This window comes from Sciurus carolinensis, chromosome 3 (assembly GCF_902686445.1).
Source record: "Sciurus carolinensis chromosome 3, mSciCar1.2, whole genome shotgun sequence".
NCBI lineage: Eukaryota > Metazoa > Chordata > Mammalia > Rodentia > Sciuridae > Sciurus > Sciurus carolinensis.
Genome location: NC_062215.1, coordinates 65,189,039 through 65,214,883, shown reverse-complemented (window position 1 = coordinate 65,214,883; position 25,845 = coordinate 65,189,039). Strand labels below are relative to the sequence as shown.

Here is a 25,845-nt window from a genome sequence, read left to right as displayed (position 1 = left end):
CTTGTGACAGAAAGGTCAATTTTTTTTGTCATTGGCAACAGGTTCTGTCAGTTGTTTTCCTTGAAGTGACAACCTTACCTCATTTTTGAGAAGATATCTGCCAAATAAGGGAGCCTGAATAACCAGGTTGTCAGCCTTTGTCTCAACAAAAGATGGTGAGTAAAGCAGGTATCTGTCTCAAATAATTGTGTTAAGCGATTTTCCCCAGGAAACCATATTTATGTATACAGTTCCAGTACTTTCTGTCCACACGGTTCCTCCTTCACATCAAGCCCCAAGTCATCCTTGTCATTGTAAAAGAGTGCTTGTTTTGTTTGCTCTGGTGGCTCATGTTAATCCCTAACCCTTAGGGAGAACGGATGAACAGAGAGACATGTCTATTTCAGAAGGCTTGGAGGAAGTCTGCATTTCAGCTCTTGGTAACCTTTGCTTTGGGGGAAATCCTCTCTGCATCAAGATGAACGTCCTTGGGGAGGTCTGTGGGTCTCACTGAGCAGGAAGGGTCAGTGTTCCCTCCTCTAAAGCAGCTCCCAAGCACTGCTGATAAGAAGACTTGGCCAAAAACTCATCAGTACTTCCCAAAACCTCACTACTAGAAAGTGAAAAAACAAAAACCTCACAAAGTAGAGACATCAGTTTGCCGGTAGTATTATTCTTCTGTTCAGCAAACGCTAGAGCTCACTGCCCCAGCAGCAGGCGCACAGCTGGCTGCAACGGCCAAGGGGTTCACTCTCTGGTGGGGAAGGGAATTACACAAGGAGATGATTACAGGCTCATCTCTTTGGAGAAGAGCATGACCTGCAAAAGCTCTGCATGATTGGGTCCTTGTGCCCTGTCCCAGCCTCACCCCTACTCTGTCGCTGTTCTCTTTGTCCACCATGGTGTCTCAGTCACACCTAATGACATGGGAGTACCCAGATAAATGGTGCTATTTCATGCCTTTGCCCCTCTGCCTGGGATGCCTCTCCACCCTGCTCATTCCCTAGCTAGCAAAGACTGCCTGTGTCCCGACTTGGGCAGCAGATTTCCATCTGCAGCAGATCCCAACTGGAAGAAGAGGAAGCCTGACCTAATTCAGTTCTGAAATATTATTTTTACTTGAGACTGGACATTTCACTTCATGAACTGAGACTTGTTTTGTGACTTAAAACACATCAATGTTTATAGCAACTCAACTCACATTTCCTAAACTATGGAACCAAGGTTTCCTTAAACAGACGAATGGATAAAGAAAATATGGTATGTGTATATATATATATATATACATGATGGAATATTACTCAGCTTTAAAGAAGGATGAAATTATGGCATTTTCTGGTAAATGAATGGAGGTAGAGAACATAATGCTAAGTGAAATAAGTCAAACACATAAAACCAAAGGTAGAGTGTTTTCTCTGATATGCGAATGCTGATCCATAATAAAGAGGCGGGTCACTAGGGAAGAATAGTTACTCTAGATTAGGTTAAGGGATGTAAAGGGGGGGGAAGGGTCATGGGGGTAGGAAGGATAGTAGAGTGAAACAATCATTATTACCTGGTACATATATGACTACAAGACTGATGTGATACTACCATATGTACAATCAGAAAAATGAGATGGACTGGGGATATAACTCAGATGGTAGAGTGCTTCCCTTGCATGCACAAGGCCCTGGGTTCAATCCCCAGCACCACCAAAAAAAAGAAAAATGAGAAATTATACTCCATTTGTGTATGATTTATCAAAATGCATAAATGCATCCTACTGTCATGTATAACTAATTATAACATAAAAATTTTAAAAAATAATAAGTGAAAAGACACAAAGAATAAATCCAATTAACACATTAAAAAAAAAAGTAACCATAGCTTTGTGTTTAACCTAAGAGTGTCAGAAAATTTTGAGGCTAGTCCCAGTTTTTACCCAGGATCATGGAGAACATCTCCAGGAAAAAAAAAAAATATGACGGAGTAATAGGAGAAAAAAATAAATATGTGTTATGATAACAACCTAAGAGCCACATTTGCTTCCTGGTACCCATGCCTGTCTTTCCCTTGACTGTGGTTCCTTCCTGTCTAGAGGAAAGGCTATGTGAGAAGTGCTCAGTTAAGATCGAGTGGCACAGGGGTGGGAAAGATACCTTGTGGGGCAGGGCAGTCTGTGCAAGGAGCATAGGTTGGTGGCAGGACTCAAGTCTCAATAATGCCCCATGGTTAGGCCTCCAAACTTGACAGGGTCTCTCATAGGGGGCCTGAGAGTCCTTTAATGGCAGCTGCTCCTCACTGCACTGAAAAACCCAGAAACTTTCTAATGCAAATGAACCCCAGAAAGGCAATGTAACTGCAAAATAGTATCAGTTCAGGTGGAGATGACAGATACCAGATCCTTTTCTGCTGGCACTGTGCTCCTTCAGCAGGTATCAGAGAGGAAGAGGGGCCTATTTTAAATGAAAGGTCTTAACCAGCTAAACCAAAGACAAGGGGGAAAGGAGGCCACATGGCTGCCTGCCTATCTCATCACCCCATGAATGTGCATGTAGAATGCAGTGCAAAAAGAGTAATTCAGAAAGCAAGGTTTGACAGGTCAGGAAATGCACACACTACTAAATGACAGAGTGGGGATTTAAATCCAATGGGTCCAGCTTCAAAGTCCATTCTAGCAAGCCCCAGTGCCTGGCTAGGGTCAGCAAGAATTCATCTTCTCCTGTTTGCTTGGCGGTGACTCTCCAAGCAAACCGTGTGCACCTAAGAGCCGTGGTCCTGGGCGATTTGAGATCTGCCCATGCACGCCATCCCTGCAGGGCAAGGACCTTCATTCCTGAGCACTGCCCTCAGTCTCAGTGGGAGACTGAGGGCAGTGCTCAGGAAGGCTGCTGCGAAGGCTGAAGTAGTTCTCCAGGCCTCACATAGTGCCCTGGCCATCTTTGCTCTGCTGTGTGCATCCTGCCTTCCTACCCTGGGGCCTCCATCTGTCCTTCCCAGGCATGTGCCCCACATCATAAGGCTCACAGGACTATTGGAGAGCAGCCATCACACTGTTAACCAACCAACCTGTCACTCCCTCACAGGCCAGTCTCATGCTGGAACTGAGCACCCGTTGTCTGACACCTGGGTGAGTCAGCACACCTGGATCAAGCATCAACCAGTGAACTAACGGTCAGTCAAGAGCAAGGATACCAGCTCCCTCTGGTGATCTTCACTCACATCTCTCCTGTTGGTGAAGGCCCTAGAATATGACCCCTGCTACTGTGATTCTACAATGTATCATGACAGGTCCCCCAGTTTCAGAGGCGCTGAACAACAGGGGTGGGGATGAGGGGTTGGTGCCACTTTGGGCTTGGCCTGAAGGTCCTCAGCCTGTTCTCAGTTGCTGTAGCAAATCTGACATCAGAAAATGTTGTCCAGCAACGGAACCAGTGCCTGCCAATCTCCTCTGAAGAATAATCCCTTCTGGGTAGCCCATGTCTGACAATCATCTAAGTCCTCAGCACCTAGTATGACAGCACACAGCAGTAGGATGACCTATGCTTAGGGCATATCAATTGAAAAGAGACAAGTTTTCACAAATTGATACATTTACTTCATTATTTGTTAGTCAGTTGTGTACATATAGATGTAACTTTAAGTCACATGATTGCAAGAACACGAACACATGCTAGCTCATCCCTCTGGTTGAGTGCCTGGGGAAAATTCAAATCCCATTGTGGTCTCTCTGTATTTTCTGTTTGCTCCACCCACCCTGGCCACTTGTCCCTGAACCCACTCCCCTTCTCTCCTGCCCTCCCACCCTCCACAATGTGGCAAGGCAAGGAAGGGTCAGTGAAGACCGACTGCAGGTTCACAGAAGCCTGCCGGGTGAGTGTCTACCACAGCTGCTTTGGGGTTCTTGCTAGTTTCAGGTAGTGTGCACTTTGCCACTGTGAATACACTAAACTTCCTGAAGGCAAGGACCAGGGCCTCTATGTCCCTGGGCATGGGGGGACAGGGGTCATGAAGAACAGTACCTTGGTAGACTGCTGAGCATGATACACCCATGAGGGCTCTGGGGCTCCAAGATGGGACAGGAAGAACAAGCTCACAAACAAATCACTGAGACCTGATACAGTGTGTGCTACAACAGAGATGTGCAGAGCACTGTGGGAGGGGGAGGGGCAGTGCAGGATGGCTTCCTCAGAGGGACACTTACTGGCAGGTACCAAATCCTGTGTTAGGCACTTCAACTCCATATTATTTAATCCTCATCAAGGAGGAAACCAATCTGAAAGGTAATACACTAGGAAAGCTGCTGAGCTGGGATTCAGATCCAGACCTGTCTGCTTCTCAAGCCCACTCTCTTTCCTCTGTGCAAGCGGCCAACTGTGGGGAGATCTGGTCCAGGACTCAGAGAATGATAAAGAGACCTCCAGAATAAATGAATCACTTTCAGAGCAAAGTAAAATAATAAAAAAACAAAAATGAAAAACACACAAAAAAAACAAAAAAACACCACATTCTCCCCAAATTTCACATCGTGACTGGCTGGAAGAGCAAACATAAAGGATGCTGGAAACATGACTGTGGAGAGAAGAGCTGTCTGAGCAAATGTTCACTTCTGCCTTCTGATTTCTTGTTCTCTCAGCCAACAAGGCCAAAGGATATTCCAAAACTGCTGCTGCTGACTGGTTCCAGGAGAAGAGAGGCCTCTTAATTTCAAATGTCTCTAGGACAGCTTCACTTTGGGCTCTGGAGTCTCAGTTTTCCTTTTTATACTGTAAGACAGAGAGATTGCACATGGGTGAGAGAAGCCAGTGGGGAAGGAGGACTCAGGAAATCTCAAACCCTAGTCACCTAGGTTTCCCCACTGCCAGCAGGGGCTTCTCAGGAGTGATGAGACCCAAGTAGGAGACAATGGACGGTCCAATCTCTAGTTCATGCCTGGACCCTTTCTTTCCTTTATCAGAAAAAGAAGTTGATAGTCCTAGTGGGGGGTGGGGAGTGGGGGGAGTCAGATAATATAGAAACTGGTAACATTATAAATGAACATGTGGTTACTCACCCACACTTCCAAGTCTTGTTTGAGGAAGAAAAATCTCAGGCAGAGGAGGACTCTCAGAAGTCAGAGGATGATCCTCTGCCAATTGCTAACTTTAAAAAAAATGGATCTTGAATCCCACATTTGGAGATTGAGGGGCAAACTCCAGTTCTCTAGGTTGTTCTAATACCAACGAGATTCCTGTCTCACTCCCTTCCTCCACCCAACAGATCCTTGAATGATTCCTCAGTAATCCTGCCACAGTGTGAATACCCCTGAGACAGGGAGCCCCCAAACAGCTGTCCTCTCAGGGCCACCACAGCACTGCTGCCCGCTCTGGCACCACTGCTTCCAAGGCTGTTCTCTCCCTTTGCCACAGTACCCATCCCAGCTCATCTGGCACTTTTGGCAGAAATCTGCCTTTAAGGATCAAGGGTGATCCTCTCACTCAACCTTGCAGAAAATAAATACAACCGGAAGGGATGACGGCTCTTTCCAGAAGAGGAGTAGCTGGTAGGGATTGCCTGAGCACTGGCCCTTCTCAGCTGTGGGGTGGGGGCGACTCCTAGCGGTCACAGTTATCACTGCCCCAACTCTCAGGCTGAGGTGGAAGCCAACCACTTACTTTGTTCATGATCCAGTCGGCATCTTCAATGGCTCTTTTAATAATCTGCTGGATTCTCTCAGGGTTGTCTTCATCTGAATGAACCCGGAAACTCTGGAAGTTTCAGCATAAAGAAAGATGACTAGGTAAAATTTACAGAGCCAGCAGCTTTAGAGCACCAGTCCTCGACTAGATACTCTGCTGGCACAATAAACCCAGCATCTCTTAATCTTCTAAGGTTATGATTATCCAACTTAGAGATGAGGAAACAGAGGCTCAGAAATCCAAACTTGCTGCCAGTCTATTTGATTGTAAAGAGGACAACAATCCTGGCAGCAGGGCAGATGCTAAAAGGACTGGCCCCCAGGGTCCAGGGGTTATCAGGGCCAAAGGGAAACTTCCCTCTTTCTGTTTAATCTGCTCCTCACTGAAGCTGCTTTCATCAGAGTGAGACCTCCATGTGGGCTCCAACACACCAGGAAGAGGGCTTCTTTCTGCCCAGTGCTGGAACAGCCAAGCAGGGACAGAAGGGGAAGGCAATGGAGGAGGTGGCTTTGAGGAATCCAGCCAGGTACAAGGCAGAGCACAGGCTGATGTTGGCTTCTGAGCAGTCTGAGATTCAGGTTCACTGGTGTGGTCCTCAGAGACCTTTAGAAAGAACTGGTACCTCACTTCCCTGCACTCCAAAACCCATACATCCTCCTTCTTTCTTCAGGAAACACCTCAAATTCCATCTCTGGGAAGCCCTCCTAACTCCCCCAAATGGCTAACTGCTCCCTTCTCTGTGTCCCCACAGCCTCCTATTGCTACATCTATTTTTTTAACTTTTCATATTATACTTGTATGAATTCTAATTTTTAAATTTTTTATTTGGAAATGATTTCTTACAGAAAGGTTGCCAAAAAAGTAAAAGAACTCCCTATCACAATCATCAGTTGTTAGCATTTTTCTATATTTGCTTTATTATTCTTTCTTTATGTGTATTATAAGGTTTCCCGGAAGGATTTAGGAGTAAGTCACAGACAGTGTGCTCTTAAACCCTAAGCACTTCATTGTGCATTTCTTAACAACAAGGGCATTCTCTTATATAATCAGAGTAATCAAATTCAGAAAATTTAATGTTTATACTATTATCTAATGTACAACCCACCTTCCAATTTCATGCACTGCTCCAATAATGCCCCTTATAGCCATTTCATTTTTTTCTGGTCCAGGATCCAATCTGGGATCATGCATTACATTTAGTTCTCACATCTCTTTAGTCCCTTTAATCCAGGTAGCTCTGCTTTTCTTTGTGTTTCATGAAATTGACCTTTTGATGAGTACAGGCCAGTAGGTTGTCTGGAAGATGGTAGTTTGGGTTTACCTGATGTTTTCTTGTGATTAAATTCAGGTTGTGCACTGTTGGCAAAATGACGTGGCCTACAGTCTACTTCAATTACCCACTGAGCTGCCACATTTATATGCTGGCACAGTGCTAGTGTGCTAGATGATGCGCTCTCTGCCTCCTGGACAGAAACCAGAAAGGGGTTGGGCTGCTCAGCATTGGTTTCCAGTGTCTCTTACAAAACTCCCACCCCCATCCCATCCCTACCTAAAAGACTACATTTCTCCTGGCCTGATTCCCTGCCAAGCTCCCATTAAAGGACCTCCCCCCAGATCCAGGGCACCCTGGCTCCCACCTGCCTGACAGCATGTTTGTAATGCTCCTGGATGCCCTTGGTTGGCAGCTGCCGGCAACAACGCAGCAAGTATCGGTAGAGCTGTTGCGGCCTCTGGACCAGCTCCGCCCCTGGTAGCGGGGCCATTCGCAAGACCCTCTGTCCTGAAAAACAGATAATCCCTTCTCAGGTGTCAAGTCAAGATCTCTACTTGGTTCTGGCCTCTGGGTCCCAGCCCTCTGAGAAGCAAGCTTGGTGCAGCACAGAGGCCAGGTCCCCATCATGGCCCACTCCCATGGAGCCCACACCCTGGGCTGGGCTAAGCCTCAGCCCTCTGAAGTCTCCCAAAACAGCCCAAAACAGTCTCGCAAGAACCTCCAAAGCAAGTGTGGAAGGAAATACACAGTGTCATCACTGGTGTCTTCTTTCTGGAGTGCAACTTCAGGTGGTGGGTAAGGAGGTGGCACTAAGCAGAGGAGGGAAGATAAGCAGGAAGACCCTGAGTGGCAATCAGAGCAACCAGCTCTGATACCAGCATATCCTAGAGAGGGCACCACGGAAGAGAGTGGAGAATGCCTGAAGGCCTGAGTTCAGCTACTCAAAATATAGCCCTAAACCAGCAGCACTGGCATTACCTAGGAGCCTGTCAGAAATGCAGAGTCTGAGGCCCCAACCAGATCCCTTAGACCAATCTTCATGCTAACAAGATTACAGCAGATTCATATGCACGTTAAAGTTTGAGAAGCATGATTCTAGGGGGCTGTGTTTGTGAAGAAACAGCTGCATGCATGTGGAGTGACCATGGTGATGTCAGAGCCTGGGCATATGATTTCACTTCACTGTGTGCTGTCAATAAAAACAATGAGCACTTACCTGCTATACTCACTTTACATGTAATTCATGCACACATAGGAAAACAAAGCACAGAGCTCTGGTAACTTGCCCAAGATCACAGCTGATAAAGGCAGAGCTGAGATTTGAACACTGGCAATCTGGCTCCAGAGTCCATGTTTTAAAAAATCAGCTTTACTAAAGTGTTGTTGATACAGTCAAGCATTCACATTTAAAGTGTATCGTTCAATAACTTTTGACCTACGTGTGCATGAGCGAAACCATCACCACAACCAAGAGTGAACATACCATCACCCCCAGTGGCATCATGCTTCTTTGTCATCCCTGCCATCCCCACCTTCCCATCCCCAAGCAACCACCGATCTGCTTTCTATCACTGAAGGTTTGTTTGCATTCTCTACAGTCTTTGTAAATACAATGATACTCTGTGCTCTTGGGGGTCTGCACAGCCCATATTCTTTTCTTTCTTTTTAATTTAAATTTGTTTTTTAACTAATATATCAAACATAAAAGTTTTACAAATGTATAGGGTACCATGTGATATTTTGAAACATGTATACATTGTGTAATGTTTAAATTGGATTGAACATGTCTCCTTCCTTATCATTTCTTTATGGTGAAAATATTAAAAATCCTTTCTTCCATAGGACCTATATTTTTAATCTCTGTATTATACATGCCCTCCCCAAAGAACCCACAACTCTAGCCTGAACTTATTTTTTAAAGGAAACTATGAGAATATAAATGTTTTTAAATGGTAGATTCTAGAATGTCAGGACTTATTAAACATTCATTAAGTGCCTCCCAGCCCATAACCATGCCGCTCTAAGTGCTCATTGCCCCATTGGCTCAGGCCTGAACTTGCACCATAGAACCCTGCCTGGTGTCCTTGCCTCCCACATCACTCCAGTCTCCTCCATACTGACACCAAAGGAGCTCTGGAACCAGCGTCCTGGGTATATCCCACTCAGCCACAGGAACTTCTCCTAGATCCCCAAAGGATGTCACCTCTCAGTACCTTCACACATGCAGCTTCCTGAGCATAGACCTCCCTTTCCCGTCTCCTCATTCATCCTTCTAGATCAAGTTCTTTCCTCCAGGAAGGTCTTCATGGCACTGTTCCTTCCTGGGGATAGAGGGAATCACTCTGTCATCTGTGGGGCTGCAGTGCCCTGGTAATGGGGCTGCAGCAGTGCTTCCCACTGGGGAATTCATCTGCTGCCAGGCCCATGTCTAGCCCTAGGCTGAGAGCCCGGCCCAGGTCCCAGCATAGCCCCTGGCCCTCAGCAGGCTTCACACACTGGTTGAACTGAACTCCATGAATCCACTATCTCCTTTGTATAGACTTTTCCTCTATGAGAGAGAGGATCTGTGTTCCAGATGAAGGAGCTAAAATACAGATTAAGTGAATGTCACAAGTTTTAAAGTAGTATAAAAAAGAGAAAACAACCTTCTTATCCATACTCCAATGAAGAGAGAAGCAAACACTAAATCTATCAGACATCCTTACACTAAGAAAAGAAACTTATTAGGAAGTTCCCTCAGAACATTAGGATTCAGAAGCTCCTTCATTCCATGTTATCTGCCTGGCAACAATACACATCTGTAATTCCTCCTGGTTCCCCCAGCTCTAGCTGATACTGAAATGGACAGGTGGTTGTCTTCCCACCATCCTTCATTCTCCACTGTGTGCAACTCAGGGTGTACTCCTCCCCAAGTCTCAGTCCACCAGACCAATCACAGCTCTGCACCATGTGAGGTCAGGGATTGGTTCACAGATAGATACATGCTGGCAGCTGATCCAATCAGAGTAAAGCTCACCATCTCTAGAGATGAGACTGGAAAGGACTCCAGCTCTTTCCCACTAGACTTGCTGCTGAGAGGACTTGATCCTCTCTCAAGGAAGCCATCTTGCCTCCTACTGAATCCTGTCACTGCAGACTCACAGCAGATGGCAGAGCTGAGACCCTGAGAGAAACCAAATCCTAAGAACTCGTGTGAGCCCTTAAAACCATCTACCCAAAGGCAGTCCTAGACCTCTCAATGACCTGAGTCCTTTGCCAAAGCTATTGGGTTTATTGTTGCAATCCAAATGAATGACAGATTCTGACCTCTCAAATTCTACTTCCAAGATGTGCTCAGATGCTTCTAGCTGTAAGAAGAGTCTACAAAGAATAAGGTTCCTTAAGTCCCTCCTGCTATAAATCAACTCTTTAGTCTGACTAGCTACACTTAAGCCCAACAAACAGAGGAGACCCCATACAATGTTGGCCAAGAACTTCAAGGACAACCATAGAGGACATACAACCAAAGTCCCCACATGATGGGCAGATTCTCCTGGCAGGCTTCCCCAAACTATATAAAGTGCTAATCAAATATTGTAAAATGCTAGTCGTGTAACAGATGGTTACCATCTGCAGTCCTCAAAATTAACATTTGGAAAGAGCACAACTTTGTTTCGTTACTTAAAAACCCAAGCAATACTTAGTAACCAACCCAGCAAGTATGGGCGGTAGATTATTTTCAGCTCAATTATAATACTTAGTCATTCTCAGTAATAACTAGTAGAGAATACATGTGTGGGTCCACTTAGAAGAACTAAACTAAAAATCTTTTAATTTAATTTAAAGTGTGGGTTTGCATTAAGGGGCAATGAACCTTACAGCATCATTGCTAAAACAACAGTCAGACCTTGTGACCCTGGAAATGCTTGCTTCTCTTACCTGCCCTTTGGACTTGACCTTAGCCTCCCACCCAGGCTCCTTGCATCTGTGATGGCAACTTCATTGTCCTGGCAACCAAACTAAAACCATCAGAGAGTAAACTCAATTTCTCCTTCTCCCTCAATCTCCAAGCCACTGGTTTCTAACTCCTATCAAATTTTACCTCTAAGTGTCCCTCAAATTTGTCTCCTCCTCTTGGTTCAGACTGTGCTTGTGTGTGTGAGTGTGTGTGTGTACACGTGTGTGTGTGTGTGTGTGTGTGTGTGTGTGTGTTGGTGTTGCTGGGGATGGAACCCAGAGCTTCACACATACTCTGCCAGCATTCTGCAACTGAGCTACCCCCAACCCACCCCACCACAACAATTTTTGAGACATGATCTCATTAAGTTGCCCAGGTTGGCCCTGAACTTGCAATCCTCCTGCCTCAGCCTCCCAGCTTTGGTACAAACTTTTATCTCAACTGTGAGAGTCCTCAAGCTGGTTTCCCAGCCTTCCAACCCATTTCCCTCATATATTCTCCACCCAATAGCCAGAGTGACTCTGAAACATAAATCTCAGGGTATCCTATCCCAAGGAACTTTAACCCCTAATATCCACTTCTACTCATTATTCATGGCAACATTTCCTACAATGTAAGACAAACACCTGAAATTATTTTAAGCAGTTTTCATTGTAATTACTTTTACATTTATTTCCATATGTAACGATTTAAAAAATCCACAATATCATAAGTATTAAGGCTTAAAATAATTTAAAAGGAATGGGCATAAAATTGATTTTTTAAAAAATGTACCAAGCAAATTATAATGCAATTGAAACGTGAATATGGCAGAAATCATAAAAGTGGTACTGACGTTTGGAAAGCACTGGTCTAGAGAATCAAATCCAGACTCCTTTCCATGCCTTCAAGGTCCCTTTTGATCTGGCCCCTGCCATCTCTCATCTGCATCTCACCACTTAAGCCTAATCCAAGCAAACTGAGCCTTGGGTGACACGATCTATGACAGTACACTGTTTTCCTGTTATGGTCTCAGGTCTCAGCACTGTCACAGAATGAAGTAGAAGTATTAGGGACCCTCAGAGAAACAGAACCAACTGAAGGGTGTAAGTTTAAGTGTGTCAGTGTGTGTGTGTGTGTGTGTGTGTGTGTGTGTGTGTGTGTGGTTTGCTACAAGGAATTAGCTTGTGTAATTACAGAGACTGGAAAGTCTGAAATCTACAGAGCTGATGTCACAGTTCTAGTACAAAGCCTGAAAGTTGCTGTACAAACAGGAAGGACTAGGGTCCCAATACAAAGGCCACCAAATAAGAGAATTTTGCTTATCTGGGGAAGACTTCAACTTTTCATTCTAGTCAGGCCTTCTTCAACAGACTGAATGAGGTCCACACATACTAAAGAGGGCAACCTGCCTGATAAAGTCTACCAATATAAATTCAAAAATGCCTTTGCAGACACACGTAAAATAATGTTCAGCCAAATACCTGGGCACCCCATAGCCCAGTCAAATTGATGCATATTAACCCTCCCCAAAAATGTTCCATATCTGTTTGTTGAAAAATTCGCCTGTGTCCTCCTACAATAATACTCCTCTGTTTCCTGCAGCTCTCATTTTTCAATACTCAGCTCTAGGTCTGCATTTCCTCCTGGGAGCCCTCACTGACCCAGCACCCTGAACCATGCTCAGTGGGATGACCTCAAAAAGCCCTCATCACCCCACATTACCCTAGCCCGGGCTTTCAGGTCAGGCTCTTGCCTGGATTACTGGAAGGGTATCCACCTGCCCTCAGGCCCCTGCCAGTCATCCTCCACATGGTGATCCCTATGCTTCATCAACTTCCCTACTGAAAATCTTCCCACAACTGGACATTAGATGATAATGTGAATTATTATTAATCATTAATTTTCTTAGAAATAATAATGCTGTTACAGTTATGTGCAGAATTCCCTTATTCTTAGGAGATGCAAGTGGGAAGAATTTAGAGGTGATGTATCATCAGATCTGCAACTTATTTTCAAATAGTTCATCAAAAGCCAACACGGGGAGAGAAGAGACAGAGTGCAAAAGATAAAGAAATGTGGAGGCAGGCACAGTGGCGCACATCTGTCATACCAGCTGCTCAGGAAGCTGAGACAGGAGGATCACAAGTTCAAGGTCAGCCTCAGCAATTTAGCGAGGCCCTAAGAAACTCGGCAAGACCCTGAGCTATAACCCCAGCCCCTGTTTTTTTTTTTTTTTTTTTAATTTAGAAACAGGGTCTTGCCTGGCACATTCAGGCATTAGGTTTGATCCTCAGCACTACATAGAGATAAATAAATAAAATAAATGTGTCCATCTACAACTAAAAAAAGTTTTGTTTTGTTTTAAATACAAAACAAGGGCTGGGGGTGTGACTCAGTGGCTAAACTCCCCTGGGTTCAATCTTCAGTACAAAAAAAAAGGGGGGGGGGTAAAATGTCAAGACTTCATTTAGGTGTGAGGGATGGACATTTTGCCATTATTTTAACTTCTATACATTTAGAAAATTTTTGTAATCAAAAGTTACTTGAGAGGCAGGCATGGTGGTGCATGCCTGTAATGCCAGCAGCTTAGGAGGGAGAGGAAGGAGGACTGTGAGTTCAAAGCCAGTCTTAGCAACTTAGGGAGGCCCTAAGCAACTCTGTGAGACCCTGTCTCTGAATAAAATACAAAATAGGGCTGGGGATGTGGCTCAGAGGTTAAAGACCTCTGGATTCAATTCCTGGTACCAAATAAATAAAAAGAAACTTGAGAAACACCCTTGGCAGGGAGCCATCCAGCTTTCCTCCCTCAACATGTACCATAGTGGCAGGGAACTCACAGGCACCCCATTTTTCTCCACTCAAGCTGCTAGGAAATCCTTCTGGTTCTGAGCTAAAACCTGCCGCTACTCAGTGGTGTCAGCTCTGCCCTTTGGGGTTAACATCTTCCCTCACCTACCCCCAAGTACAAGTTGTCATTAACCAAAGTCAGCTACTTCAGTCCCTGTCATCCCTTTCTCAACGTAACCATTGGGAAAGAACTGCCAGCTCCCCCACTAGCTTCTCCATCCCACTTGCCTCCTCTGGACATATGTCCCCCATTACTAACAGCATTCTCTAACATACTGTCAGTGGGAAAGCAGTGGTTTGATTGGGTTCTGACCAGTTCCATCAGTGAGAGCACTGTCCCCTCCTTTGATCTGGGAATTCAAGGAATGCAGGCCAGTCTGAGCTGCATTCTCTGCTCAGGTCTTCACATGGCCCTGGCATCCACTTCAAAAGCACCTTTTCCCCATGAACTATTATTAAATCTGTTTTCCCATCTTGTATTTTATTAGTTCAGTCCAGAGTCACAATCTGCCACAAAAGCTATTATCCAACTGTACTCAGCTCTAGACAACAAAAGCACAGAAACAACCATAGACAAGGTACAAGAAAAGAGATTCACCCTATCAGCCATAAACATCACTCATCTATGCAACACCAGTCAGAACAGCTAGTGTGTGTATAGCTGGACTCAGGCCTGGCCACGTAAATGAACAGTCTGATATACCTGGCTCTCCTACCCAATGGCAGGTCTTATCACCCTTCAGGGAGTGATTAATACATGGCAAGTAAGAGAGCCTTCCATATGATATCTCATTTAATCCTCACAACAATATTATTGGGTAATTACCATTAGCTTCATTTTTTAGATGATGAAACCAAGGCTCTGAAGGGTTATGTATTTTGACACTTAGTGCATGGTAAGGTGAGACACTGAACCTAAGTCTACTTAATTCCAAAGCTCATGCCCTTACTTGCTTCATGGTACCATCTACTGTGTCATATATGTCAGCCATCCATAAAGAGGCTGACCAGATCAGGGCAAAGACCCCTCAGGGAACTCCAGGGCTCATGCAGGACCAGGTTCATGCATTAAAAAAAGCACTTGACTGGATTATTATTTAGTATTTCTCAACCTTCTCCAAAAATCCTTGCTCCAAGCTTTAAAGAAACACAAGGACCTGATCTACAGTGGCTCCCACCACCTCTGCATTTAGATGAAAAAGAAGTCAGACTGATGTCACTTATACAGATAAAGAAAAGGGACAACAAAGAAAATGCTAAACATGCACGTGAGCATGCGCGACACACATGCACACGCTTCTACAGAATCTAAAGGAGACTATGACAAAATAAAGGAGAAGGGGAAAGGGAAACGACAAAGGAAATTTCCTGAGAGCCAAGTGTTATCCCCAACACAGATGCTGACCTCCAGGCCCACTTAATCCCACTGTCCTTTTCCCTAACCTGTGTCCAGACACAGGGCACCTAAAAGTAAGTGGGAAAATGTCACATCTTAAAAAAGGAATGGCACTGCAGAAAATAACCAGAAATTATGCCCTGTTGAGTACTGATAAAAGCTAAATTAAGCCTGTACAAGCCATTTTTAAATATGCAATTACTCTTCTTGATGGGGAAAGCTAAAAAATAGGAATGGCTTTGCTCCCTGTCCTTGTCCACTCCAGGGCTCCATCTCCAAGCTAGAAATGCGACAGCAATCTTGCTTCATCTACTCCCTCTCCTATATGGTCCAATTCTCAATCAGTGCAGCCCTGTTTCCTCACTCCCAATGGCACTATCTTGGGTCCCAACTTTGAACCCTTCCCTTGCTTGGACTATCCAAATAACTCCTAATCAGTCCCTCTCCGTCCAGTCCAATCCCCACAGTGCCTCTCAAGGTCACTTCCTAAAAAATACACTGTCACTCCCTTTCTTTAAAACCTCTGCAGGCCTTTCTTTAGCCATGGCCTCCTGTCCAGAGGTCTGGTAGGTGGCAGGGATGAATTCACGAGTCCTAGGGACCATCACCTGATGGATAGTTACAATGTGGTACTTTCATATAATGGAATATTTTTCTGCAATAAAAAGAAACCAAGGACTGACAGATGATATAACATGGATGAAACTTGAAAGCATTATGCTAGGTGAAAGAGGCCTGCCACAAGGAGCCACATAATGTATGATCCCATTGATATGAAATGTTCAGAATAAGCTAATCTATACAGAGTAGTGGTTAACCAGAGCTGGGAGGAACAGGAAGAGATGGGGGTGGGGCAGCTAAAGAAGTGTTTCTTTTGGGGGTAATGAAGATATCCTAAAATTGATTATGGTGATATATGTACGTTCCTGCTCACATTCTAAGGCAGATTAAATGAATGCACTTTAAATGGGCGAAGATATGCAATATATCTTGTACCTCAAAAAAAAAAAAAAAAAAAAAAAAAAAAAAAAAAAAGCCCGTTTTGTAAAAGAACAGTAACAACGAAAAAGATCAATCCTAAAAGGATTTTCGGCCACGGAGTCAAGGAGCGACTTGCTCTGTAATGCAGAAATATTCAATCAAAATGTTACAGTTGCTCCAGGTAACGGGATGCTCCTGCAGATGGAGTGGGAGGTAGGGACTTGTCTCCTTTTAAAAACGAGCAAGCAGGCTGACCCCGCGGTGTGGGCCGGGCTCCCGGCTTCGCAGAGGCCTGGACACCCCGGCTCCCCCAGACCCCGCACTCCCTCCCTCGCGCCACCCGCCTTCCCAGCTCCTCCGAGGCCGCCCGGGAGAGGCCTGCGACAGCAGGGCCCGGCTCTACCGGTGAACGGGGGCGCACCAGTTGGGAAAAAGAGCGGCGCGAGTCGCCCCTAGGCCTTCCTCAGGTCCGAGGACGCCGGCGGCCTCCACATCCCTAGCCCGCCCCCGCCGCCCCGGGTGGCTCGGGCCGCAGCTGCCCCCGCGCCCCCGCCCTCGGCCTGCGCGGCGCGGCTCACCCGCCTCCACTGGAGACGCCAGCCCCGGACGCCGCAGTAGCGGCGGTGACGAGTGCGCCTGCGCTGCGGGAGCCAGCTCAGCACCGCCCCCTCCGGGTGCCTGCGCGCCGAGCCCCCTCTGCCGGCCACGCGCGGGATTCAGGGCCCTACTAGGTGCCGGTTCCTTGAGCGACCCCACCCAGTTCAAGAAGAAAGCTGGCCCCACCAACAGCCTTCTTTACCTGTTCCTTCTGGCTCTTGTCTCCCACGTTATAAGCCCTGAAGTCAAGCTCTCTCTCATATTCCTGAGTATGAATTGTGCTAAAATACTCGGAGTGGTCAAGATCTGAGAAAAGGCTTGCTGGAAGACTCTACCTAAGCCTTTGCGGTGGATGACAGGAATTATGTTTGGATGGAAATCTGCGTTCATCAAATTACAGTCCCATAACACCTGTCAAAAGAATAAATATGACAGTAATAGGCATGCTTCCTTTCAGACCTATCTATAATTATAATTGAGGGAAAGAATACAGAATTTAAACTCAGAGCTACTGCCAGTATCATTCTTTGAAAATGAAATAATGCTGTTTCATTAAATAGTCTCTCCCTGCTCGCTAGTGTTTAAAGCCAAAGTGCTTCTCTGAATTGATTTAAATACAAGTTTTATATCCTGAAAGAAATAAAGATGTGTCTTTATCGTGAGACAAACGCTCTGTTCAATGATGCTGCTGAGCATCTCTGGGCTGTCTGAAAGGGAGTTAGGTTGTCGGTGGATAATATTGCTTCTGTTCACGTCTCTCTTCTCTAGGGCTTTTTAAACCTATTTGTAATGAAAAGGCTGATTTTCTTACACAGACTCCATGTGTAGTTGCTTTAACAGAGCAATTTCTTATAATGTTGTCTTTTTTCTTTCCTCATTTTTTTTTCTTTTTAAGGAAAATATTGCTTGCTGGTAGCACCTGGGAATCTATTTTTCTTCTCTTAGAATAAGAGAAGCAGGAGATGTTTCTTAACAAAAATGTTTTCTTAGACTTCTTTCCTTTCCCCCTTAACTCTCTTTAGAATTTTCCTTTTTTTTTTTTTTTTTTTCCTTTCTCTCTTCACCTAACATAACCAGACAGCCTCCAAACCAGTGGGGGGGCTCCTCCCCTGAAATATTCAGATAATTGCCTCCGTTTATTTTCAATATGTAGACTTGTACCAAATATATCTGAAAGATCCGATTGTGCCCTCATAAATCAGCCCTCTTATTTACACGTGCATAATCAGGGGCACATCATTAGCGCATATCCAATCAATAAATCATTACGCTTTTAAGGCCCTTATTAGGAACAATCTGCGGCAACATCCTCAACTCCTGTGTTCAGTCTGAGGATCACTTAATATTTTTAACAAATTTCACAATCTGTTCCCTGGTCCCATCTCCCTTTTGTTCCTAGATCGCTGCGTTCCTGCTTCAGAAACATCTTTCTAATACCTAGATCTCATAAAATATTCAAGATGCAAGCTGTTCGCTTTACCTCTGAAAGGCTCCCCCTTCAGAATCACTTGTGCTTCTTCTATCCTTATAAACACACAAGATTTTATCTTTCACCAAAAAAGATGTAAACATTCAAACACCAAGAAAAATAAAATAACCTAAAGTAGGACAGATGTGGCCAACAATTTCCAATATTTTTTTCAAGTCACAATAGAAACTTAGATTTAAAAATAATTGAACTGTGATGCTTTTAATGTGATAGAAACCTTAGGTTTTTACAGCTTTGAGAATTAAACTAAATAATTCTTAGCAGTCCAAACATTCACTAAAATGACACGTGGCCCATAATCTAATGAAAACCCAATCATTCTTACCATGTCATTTTCCTTTACACTGAAATTTCAACAGATGGACACCTTCGTGTCAGAGGGTGCATGATATTTACAGATAAACAGAATTTGAATGACTTTTTGCTTAAGAAATGTGTTACCCAAGAGTTGGCTGTCCTGGGGACATGTTTTCACAGGGGTTTATCGAATTCCCTAAGAAATACATTGCCACATTCTCTTGATTTCTGACATTATGTCATTTAACCTGACAACTGCAGATTTGTAACCAGTATTTGTAGCAAAAGATATAAGAAGTCCTGATGCTTCCAGTTTAAACCTGTTTTAAAATTTCAAAGAGGAATGATACATTTGCATGCTCTGATTAAATCAGATTATTGTCTCAAAGGTTGACCATGTAAATAATTCAAATTAATTCATCAGTATACAATAGATTTAATAAGCATAATAAACACTTTGAAGAAAATACTTGGGACCTTCGATCTGCCCTTACTCTCACTCCCCATTATCTCAGATTTCCCTGAGAACAGAATGAGTGGTACCACGTTGTTCTCTTCTATTCAAAATATGCAAAGTTGCTATTTACCAGTTTGCAATTTGCATGTCTCAAATCCTGCCAGAACACAGGATGAGGGGCATGGGGTGACGGTGATTGTGCCAAAAGAGGACACCAGGGCGAAAATGGAAACCCGATGAACACATTCACCACCACAGGGTGTTGCAAAACATAACCCTAGCTGACTACTCAAGATTTGTTTGTAAGACAATGAAAATATTGGGTGTAAAAGGTTATGTGAAATCTCAGACATCTTACTGTCTTTTCTTCTTTAATTGCTGGGTGGAAGAAGAGGATGAGCAAGTATTTCAAGATTTTTATAAAAAAAGGAGTACAAGAGGGAAAAGGGTACAATTGTGACTATTTACAACATGCACTTGGAGAGTAATTTATAGGCTGGAGTTTAGCCTTCCTGGTCTTCTGTCTTGTATGACTTTCTGCAGCACCATAAATCTAACCTTGCTGACTGGTATATGTCATTCTCTATTTCTGTTGTGTTCTGTAGTAATTTATTGACAGTGGCCACACTGGAGATCACATTGATGATCAGGTGCATGTTGTCTCTGAATGTGAGTCTCCACTTTTTCATCTCTGAAAATATGTTCAATGTCTCAAGATTTAAGATTGTAAATAACATGCACATCCATACATACATTTTTTTGTATGAATCACCTTTGGAACGGAATCTTTTCCCCTCAAAAGAGCACATGCATTCTAGACGTTCATATGGCAAAATTACTCAAAGAATGATGGTTCTTTTTTGCATTTTGATGACGTTTGACTAAAGATCCACTCTAAAATTACCTTGCCGACAATGTGTGACCCTGTTTCCACTGGTGACATCTGCAGTGTCTTAAGATGGCCACAGATAAGAATGAAATGCCATGGTTACTAGAAAAGAAGACTGCAGGAAATAATCCATTTTACTAAATAGGATTATTTGGAAGAAGATGGGAGACAGAGGGGAGTAGAGAGGAAAGAGGAGAAAGAAGAGAGGGAAAAAAGGAAAGGAGAAGAGAATGAGAAAAACGAAAAGGAAAAGAGAGTTACTCCGCTGATTTTTGTTCCAAGAGGAAGGGCTGATAAAGTCAACTAACTCAGAAAAAAAAAAATAAAGGGCAACATTAATGAAGGAAAACCATTATTTGACTTGACCAGGAAATAGGGTGTTCTGGTCAATCAAATATGTAGTTAATAGTTACCTTCCACTTCAGCAAACATTTACTGAGACTCCTCCATGAGTAAAACTCGGTGCAAGGGCCTGGGTCATGACCCAGGCCTTGGCAAGCTATCCCTCCCATTCACCCTCTCCTGTCTTCCTCTGTTTTCTGTTGAAGGCAATTCTAATCTTGTCATTGTCCTGCAATAGACCCCTTAATGGCTTTCCAGTGTTCTCTGAAAACTGATGTCAAACTCCTTACCACATCCTACAAGACTCTGCCAGGTCTGTTCTCTTAAACTTCCCTTTATATCCCCATGAACCACGATGTTGGTTTGGTTTTGGCGGTACTGGGGATCGAACCCAGGGGCGCTCTACCCAAGATACATCCCCAGCCTTTTTTTTTTTTTAAATTGAGACAGGGTCTAAATTGCTAAATTGCCTCAAATTTGTGATCTTCCTGCCTCAGACTCCCAAGTTGCTGGGATTATAGGCCTGTGTCACTAGGCTCAACTCACAGTGGGCTTTCAGACCTTCAAATGCACCATGTCCCTTCCATCCTGCTCCTCCTTTCCATCCCAACACACAGATCTCCTCAATTTCCCTGACACCCCCACTCCTGGCCCATATTGGGGCACAGACCCCAAGTAGTAGTCTGTAGCTTTCTCCATGGTGTGCATCACAATTCATAATTACATGTACACTTGAGTTTGGATTTTTCCAGAAGACCCCGAAGCAAGGATTTGAGAGCAAGTAATTCATTTATTAGGTGACTTCAGAAAACACCCAGAAAGGGAATGGAAAAGTAAAGCAGGGAAGGGAAGGCAGCCCATAAAGGGAGTCATTCCAAGCAAGTTACCGCCATGAGTAGTTGAGCTTCACCTTGCTGGGGAGCCAGTGTGGAACACATACTTCAGTGATCCTCCTCCACCATGGGCATACTTGTACTCCAATTCCTGTCTGTTACTGGCTGAACAATGCTCTCCTGCTAATACCCTGGTACTAGCCTGCTCTGCTTCCAGGCAGAGATGCAGATGCTGGGCAGCTGGAAATCAGCCAGGTATTGCACAATGGTACGACTCAAGGGATCATGGACTGGCCGCTGACAGTTCTGCTAGTTATGTAAATAAATAAGTTTATGTAAAATATGTATATACGTGCATGTACGTGAACATAGTATGCATTGCACGAGTCTATCAGTCATGTGTGCCTCTCGCAGGAGCCCAATGGGAGCAGGGACTGAGTGTCAGTGTCCTGCCCAGGGCCTGTGCCTCCCTAAAATCCTTCCCTTGCCAGCACCCTCATCTTCCTGGTTCCTCTCAGCCTCTGTCACTCAACTCTGGATGAATCAATCCTCCTCCTCCAATGTGCACCCAAACAGATTAATGTTGAGAAAATTACATAACAGAGCTGATGGGTATTACTTTAAATTTATGATCCAAACCTGAAAGTCATACTGGATACTTCTCAGGAAGAAACTCACTGTTTCTCAGAGCTCCCACACGCCACCTCCACCCTCACTCTTAGCTGGTGACTGCATTGAAAATTAAACACCATGGGGCAAGAGCTTCCTCTTCTCACTCCTTCTCCTTCTCTCCTGTGATACTGAGGGGAGTTTCCTTCTGCCTTAGAAAACTCATCACCTTGCTGGTGTTCTTGATTCTGTCCCCTCTGTCCTGGTAAAGTTCTGCTCCTTCAGCTATCTCTTCCCTGCTACTTCATCAATCTCTGCTTCTCCACCTGTTCATCTAAGCAGCATACCGAAGTGGCCTAGGAAATTGCTTCTCAAAATTTATGGACCAGTAGCATGCACCTCACCTGGGAGCTTGTTAGAAATGCAGAGTCTCCCATCTAGACCAGCAAAATCAGAATTTTTAATTTTATTTAATTTTATTTTTTGTACTAGGGATTTAACCCAGGGCTTCACACATGCTAGGCAAGTGCTCTACTGTTGAGCTACACACCCAGACCTTTCTATTTTATTTTGAGACAGTCTGGCTAAGTTGTCCAGGCTTAAACCTATGATCCTCCTGCCTCAGCCTCTTGTGTAGCTGGGACTATATGCATGCACCACCATGCCTGATAGAATCTACATTTTAACAAGATCTCCAGATGGTTCTTAGACACATTAAATTTGACAAACACTGAGGGAGGTTTTCCACTCAAAAACAAATTAAAAAAAAAAAACAAAAAACCAGACATCCCTTCTTTATTCCACATTCCCCACGGGATAGATCTCTTCCTCAGCTCTCCATCAGAGTCAAACTTTTATCTATTCAATAAATGTGTACAGCACACCTACCAGGTACCATCCAGTCTTGGAGGTTCAGAGAGACAATAAATTAAACATACATGATCATTGTACATGTGTTATGTCCTGGGGGCAAAGAAAAGGAGGGCAGGACGGGGGCAGGAGAAAGAGAGAGGACAGACAGGAAGACAGATTGACCACATCTTAAATAAGTGCTTTGCAACTGGGCATGGTGTCGCACACCTGTAATTCCAAGCAGCTCTGGAGGCTGAGGTAGGAGGAGTCTAAGTTCAAAACCAGCTCAGTTACTTAGCTGAGACTCTGAACAACTAATCGAAGCCCTGTCTCAAAGTAAAAAATAAAGGGCTGGGGATGTGGCTCAGTAGTTAAGTACCCCTAGGTTCAATCTCCAGTACTATTTAAAAAAAAAAAAATGTGCTTTGCAGAGAAATAAAAGGTGGTCATGTGATCCACCAAAAAGTTGACATTTAGGGCTGGGGAGATAGCTCAGCTGGTAGAGTGCTTGCTTCACAAGCACAAGGCCCTGAGTTCGATCCCCAGTAGCGAAAAAAAAAAAAAAAAAGTTGACATTTAGACTGAGGTCTCAATGATAAGTAGTCCTCATTAGCATGGTCCATGCTGGCTGTCTCACTTCCTCACTTACTATTCTCCCATTTGACCTTCCACCAGTAAAGTTAGTTGGCTTCCATCTTCACTGCTCTTAAGGTTTCAGTGGCTTTCATGTTGTCATAAGCAATGGCTTCTTTTCTATCTGTAGCTTCTCGACATCTCACTAGCCCTTGGGTTATCTGCCTAAGAAACATTGTAAAGTAACTTAGTCACCTACTTAACCTTCTCCTTGCCATTCACCATTCTATGTTAGCTCTTGTTTAAAACTTTTTTTAAAAAGAAGAAAAAAAAAATAGAAACTTTCCTGGATAAGAAAGGAGAAAGTAGAAAAGAGAAAGGGAAGGAGAGAAATAAAATACGTTTTATTCAAGCATAAATGTGTCATTCCAAACTTTTTTAAAAATACATTTTATGTGTTTTCATTTTTATTCATTCATTCATTCATTCATTCATTCATTCATTCATTCATTCTTGGTACTGGGAATTGAACCCAGGGGTGCTTAACCACTTAGCCACATCCCCAGTCCTTTTTTTGTATTTTATTTAGAGACAGGGTCTCACTGAGTTATTTAGAACCTCTCTAAGTTGCTGAGGTTGGTCTGAATTCACAATCTTCCTGCCTCAGCCTCCTGAGCCGCTGGGATTATAAGCATGCGCCACTGCACCCAGCTGTTTTGTCTTTAAAAACCCCTTTGTTGTGTCAGGTGTATCTGGAAATGAGATAGACTGCTACTCTGGTCCAACTTACAAAGAGAAATGCTAGTTCAACACTTATAGTTCGGTGCTCGCTTCGGCAGCACGTATACTAAAATTGGAACGATACAGAGAAGATAAGCATGGCCCTGCGCAAGGATGACAGGCAAATTTGTGAAGTGTTCCATATTAAAACAAACAAACAAACAAACAAACAACAGTGAGGTCCCAAATGGGCGTATTCCCCTCGTAGTTTTTATTTTACATACATACATAGATGTATGTATGTATGTATGTCATACATAGATGCTTCAAGCTCCCTTGCTATACACATTATACTTGTATTGTTTTGGGGCTTTTTATCTACTTTTTTAGTGAAGTATTTTTTTGTATGAAACCTGTTAAAACCGTGTTTCTTAAACTGAGTCTAAGAATGGAGTTGATTGGAAATACACAGTATATATTAAAAATGTGTATGTGTTTAAAGAATGGTAAGTATTGTTAATTTCATTGTTCATTGTCGATGCATGTTTTCTTCAATTAATGTTATCTTAAGTTTATGTTTGAAAGAAAAAAAGAAAAAGTTTCATGACAGTGTAACAGAAGTCACTGACTTCTCAATCTGAAATAACTGGGACACATTAGCCCTAAACACTGCCTCCACTTGTTAGCCAATTCCACCTTTGAGGACCAATAGCTTGCAATACATTCCATGATTTGATCCAAATTATGGGTCAATGAAGATGATAAACAACTTTGGATTACAAATTTAAGAAAAAACAAACTCAACAACTCAAAAAAAAAAAAAAGAGAGAGAGATCAGCTTGCTTTTATTTTTTATTTTCTTTGCTGCTTAAGTGGCTCTATCATCAGCCACTGTGGAGATTGCAGAAATAGGCATCATTTAGTTTCCTATTTGTAGAGTTCTTGGGACTAGGGTTGAATATATATTTTGAATTGGGGTCAAATGTTTTATAAAATATTTGAAAAGACTACATAGGGAAGTTCCAAATATATATGTATTTTTAAATTATAATGACATTCTTTCTTGTGTTTCCATATTATAAAAAAAAAAAAAAGAAAAGAAAACAACCACTATAGTTCGGCCAGTTTTCCTGACCCCTGCATTAGCTCTCAGAGTATCTGAGCAGGGAGGAGCGCTGGAGGGGGCTAAGAGGCTTCCCACCAGCTCACCAGCCTAAACCCATTTCTTCTTTTCGGCGCAGAGGGCAAGTTGGGGCAGCAAGGGGTGCAGGGTGTGGAGAGGATGAAAATCACTCTCTGCAAACTATAGAACCTTACCTGGGAAATGGATGGAGGTAATTATTAGCTTGCTGATATTCAGAAATACCTAATTCAGCCTAAGAAAGGTGGTTTAGGATACCACTACGTAGTGTACTGAGCTGTGGGCTACATAAAAGTAGAATATGGCATGCCACATTTACCCCACGTAGTTTGTCAAAACTCTTGACCTAGGGTTTTATTTACATGGTTTTTAATTACCAAATACTGTTAGGGTTCATTGGAAGCACACAGACCCCCATGCTGCCCTAATGCCACAGCTTGCTCCTGGGCCCATGGCAGTGATGGAACCCAACTGCTGACACCAGATGCTCACCATAGCCACTTGATTGACCTTGCATCTCTCTGGCCTACTGGATTCACACTCAGCCAGCACTTGGCTCTTTGGTTATAGGATTATGGTAAAAGGTAAAGAAAAATTCAGCATGTAGGAGCTGGTATGGCTCCATGCCTCTGCCCATTTCAATAGCAAAAGACGGCAAAAAAGTCAGAACAAGATCTATGTCATTTGTAAATCATATGAAATTTACATCTGTATCCACCAATGAAGTTTTATTGGAACACAGCCGTGCCCCTTCACTTACATATTGTCTCCAGGTTCTTTTGTGCTACAAGAGTTGAGTAGCTGGAGTAGAGACAATATGGCCTGCAAAGCCTAAAATATTTACTATCTGACCTTTTGGGGGAAAAAAAAAAAAAGTTTGCTGATCCCTGATCTACAGAAAGTGGTGCACATGTTTGAGCCTTGGTTTAGGTTCTGTGTGATTGTGATGAAACCCTGGCCCACCTGTGCAGCCATAATACCTGCAGCACCT

General features: G+C 43.6%; 1 protein-coding gene and 1 non-coding gene across 2 annotated transcripts; one reads left to right on the top strand and one right to left on the bottom strand.

Moving 5' to 3' along the window:
• Positions 1–3,545: 3,545 nt before the first annotated feature.
• On the bottom strand, positions 3,546–7,437 carry Lyrm9 (LYR motif containing 9). Its single transcript, XM_047545745.1, has 3 exons — positions 7,277–7,437; positions 5,616–5,708; positions 3,546–4,727 (listed from the first exon to the last, which is right to left on the bottom strand). The coding sequence occupies exons 1-3, from the start codon at positions 7,400–7,402 to the stop codon at positions 4,710–4,712; spliced, it is 237 nt and encodes a 78-aa protein (XP_047401701.1). The 5' UTR covers positions 7,403–7,437; the 3' UTR covers positions 3,546–4,709.
• A 16,379-nt stretch (positions 7,438–23,816) lies between these two features.
• Positions 23,817–23,922, top strand: LOC124981459 (U6 spliceosomal RNA). The gene has a single exon (XR_007107983.1). It is a non-coding gene; the product is annotated as a U6 spliceosomal RNA (small nuclear RNA).
• Positions 23,923–25,845: the final 1,923 nt, after the last annotated feature.

Coding starts and splice junctions, on each gene's coding strand:
- Lyrm9 (XM_047545745.1), bottom strand. CDS start 7,402: ATGGCCCCGCTACCAGGGGCGGAGCTGGTCCAGAGGCCGCAACAGCTC. Junction 5,709..7,276: donor ACAAACATGCTGTCAGGCAG/GTGGGAGCCAGG, acceptor TGAAACTTCCAG/AGTTTCCGGGTTCATTCAGA.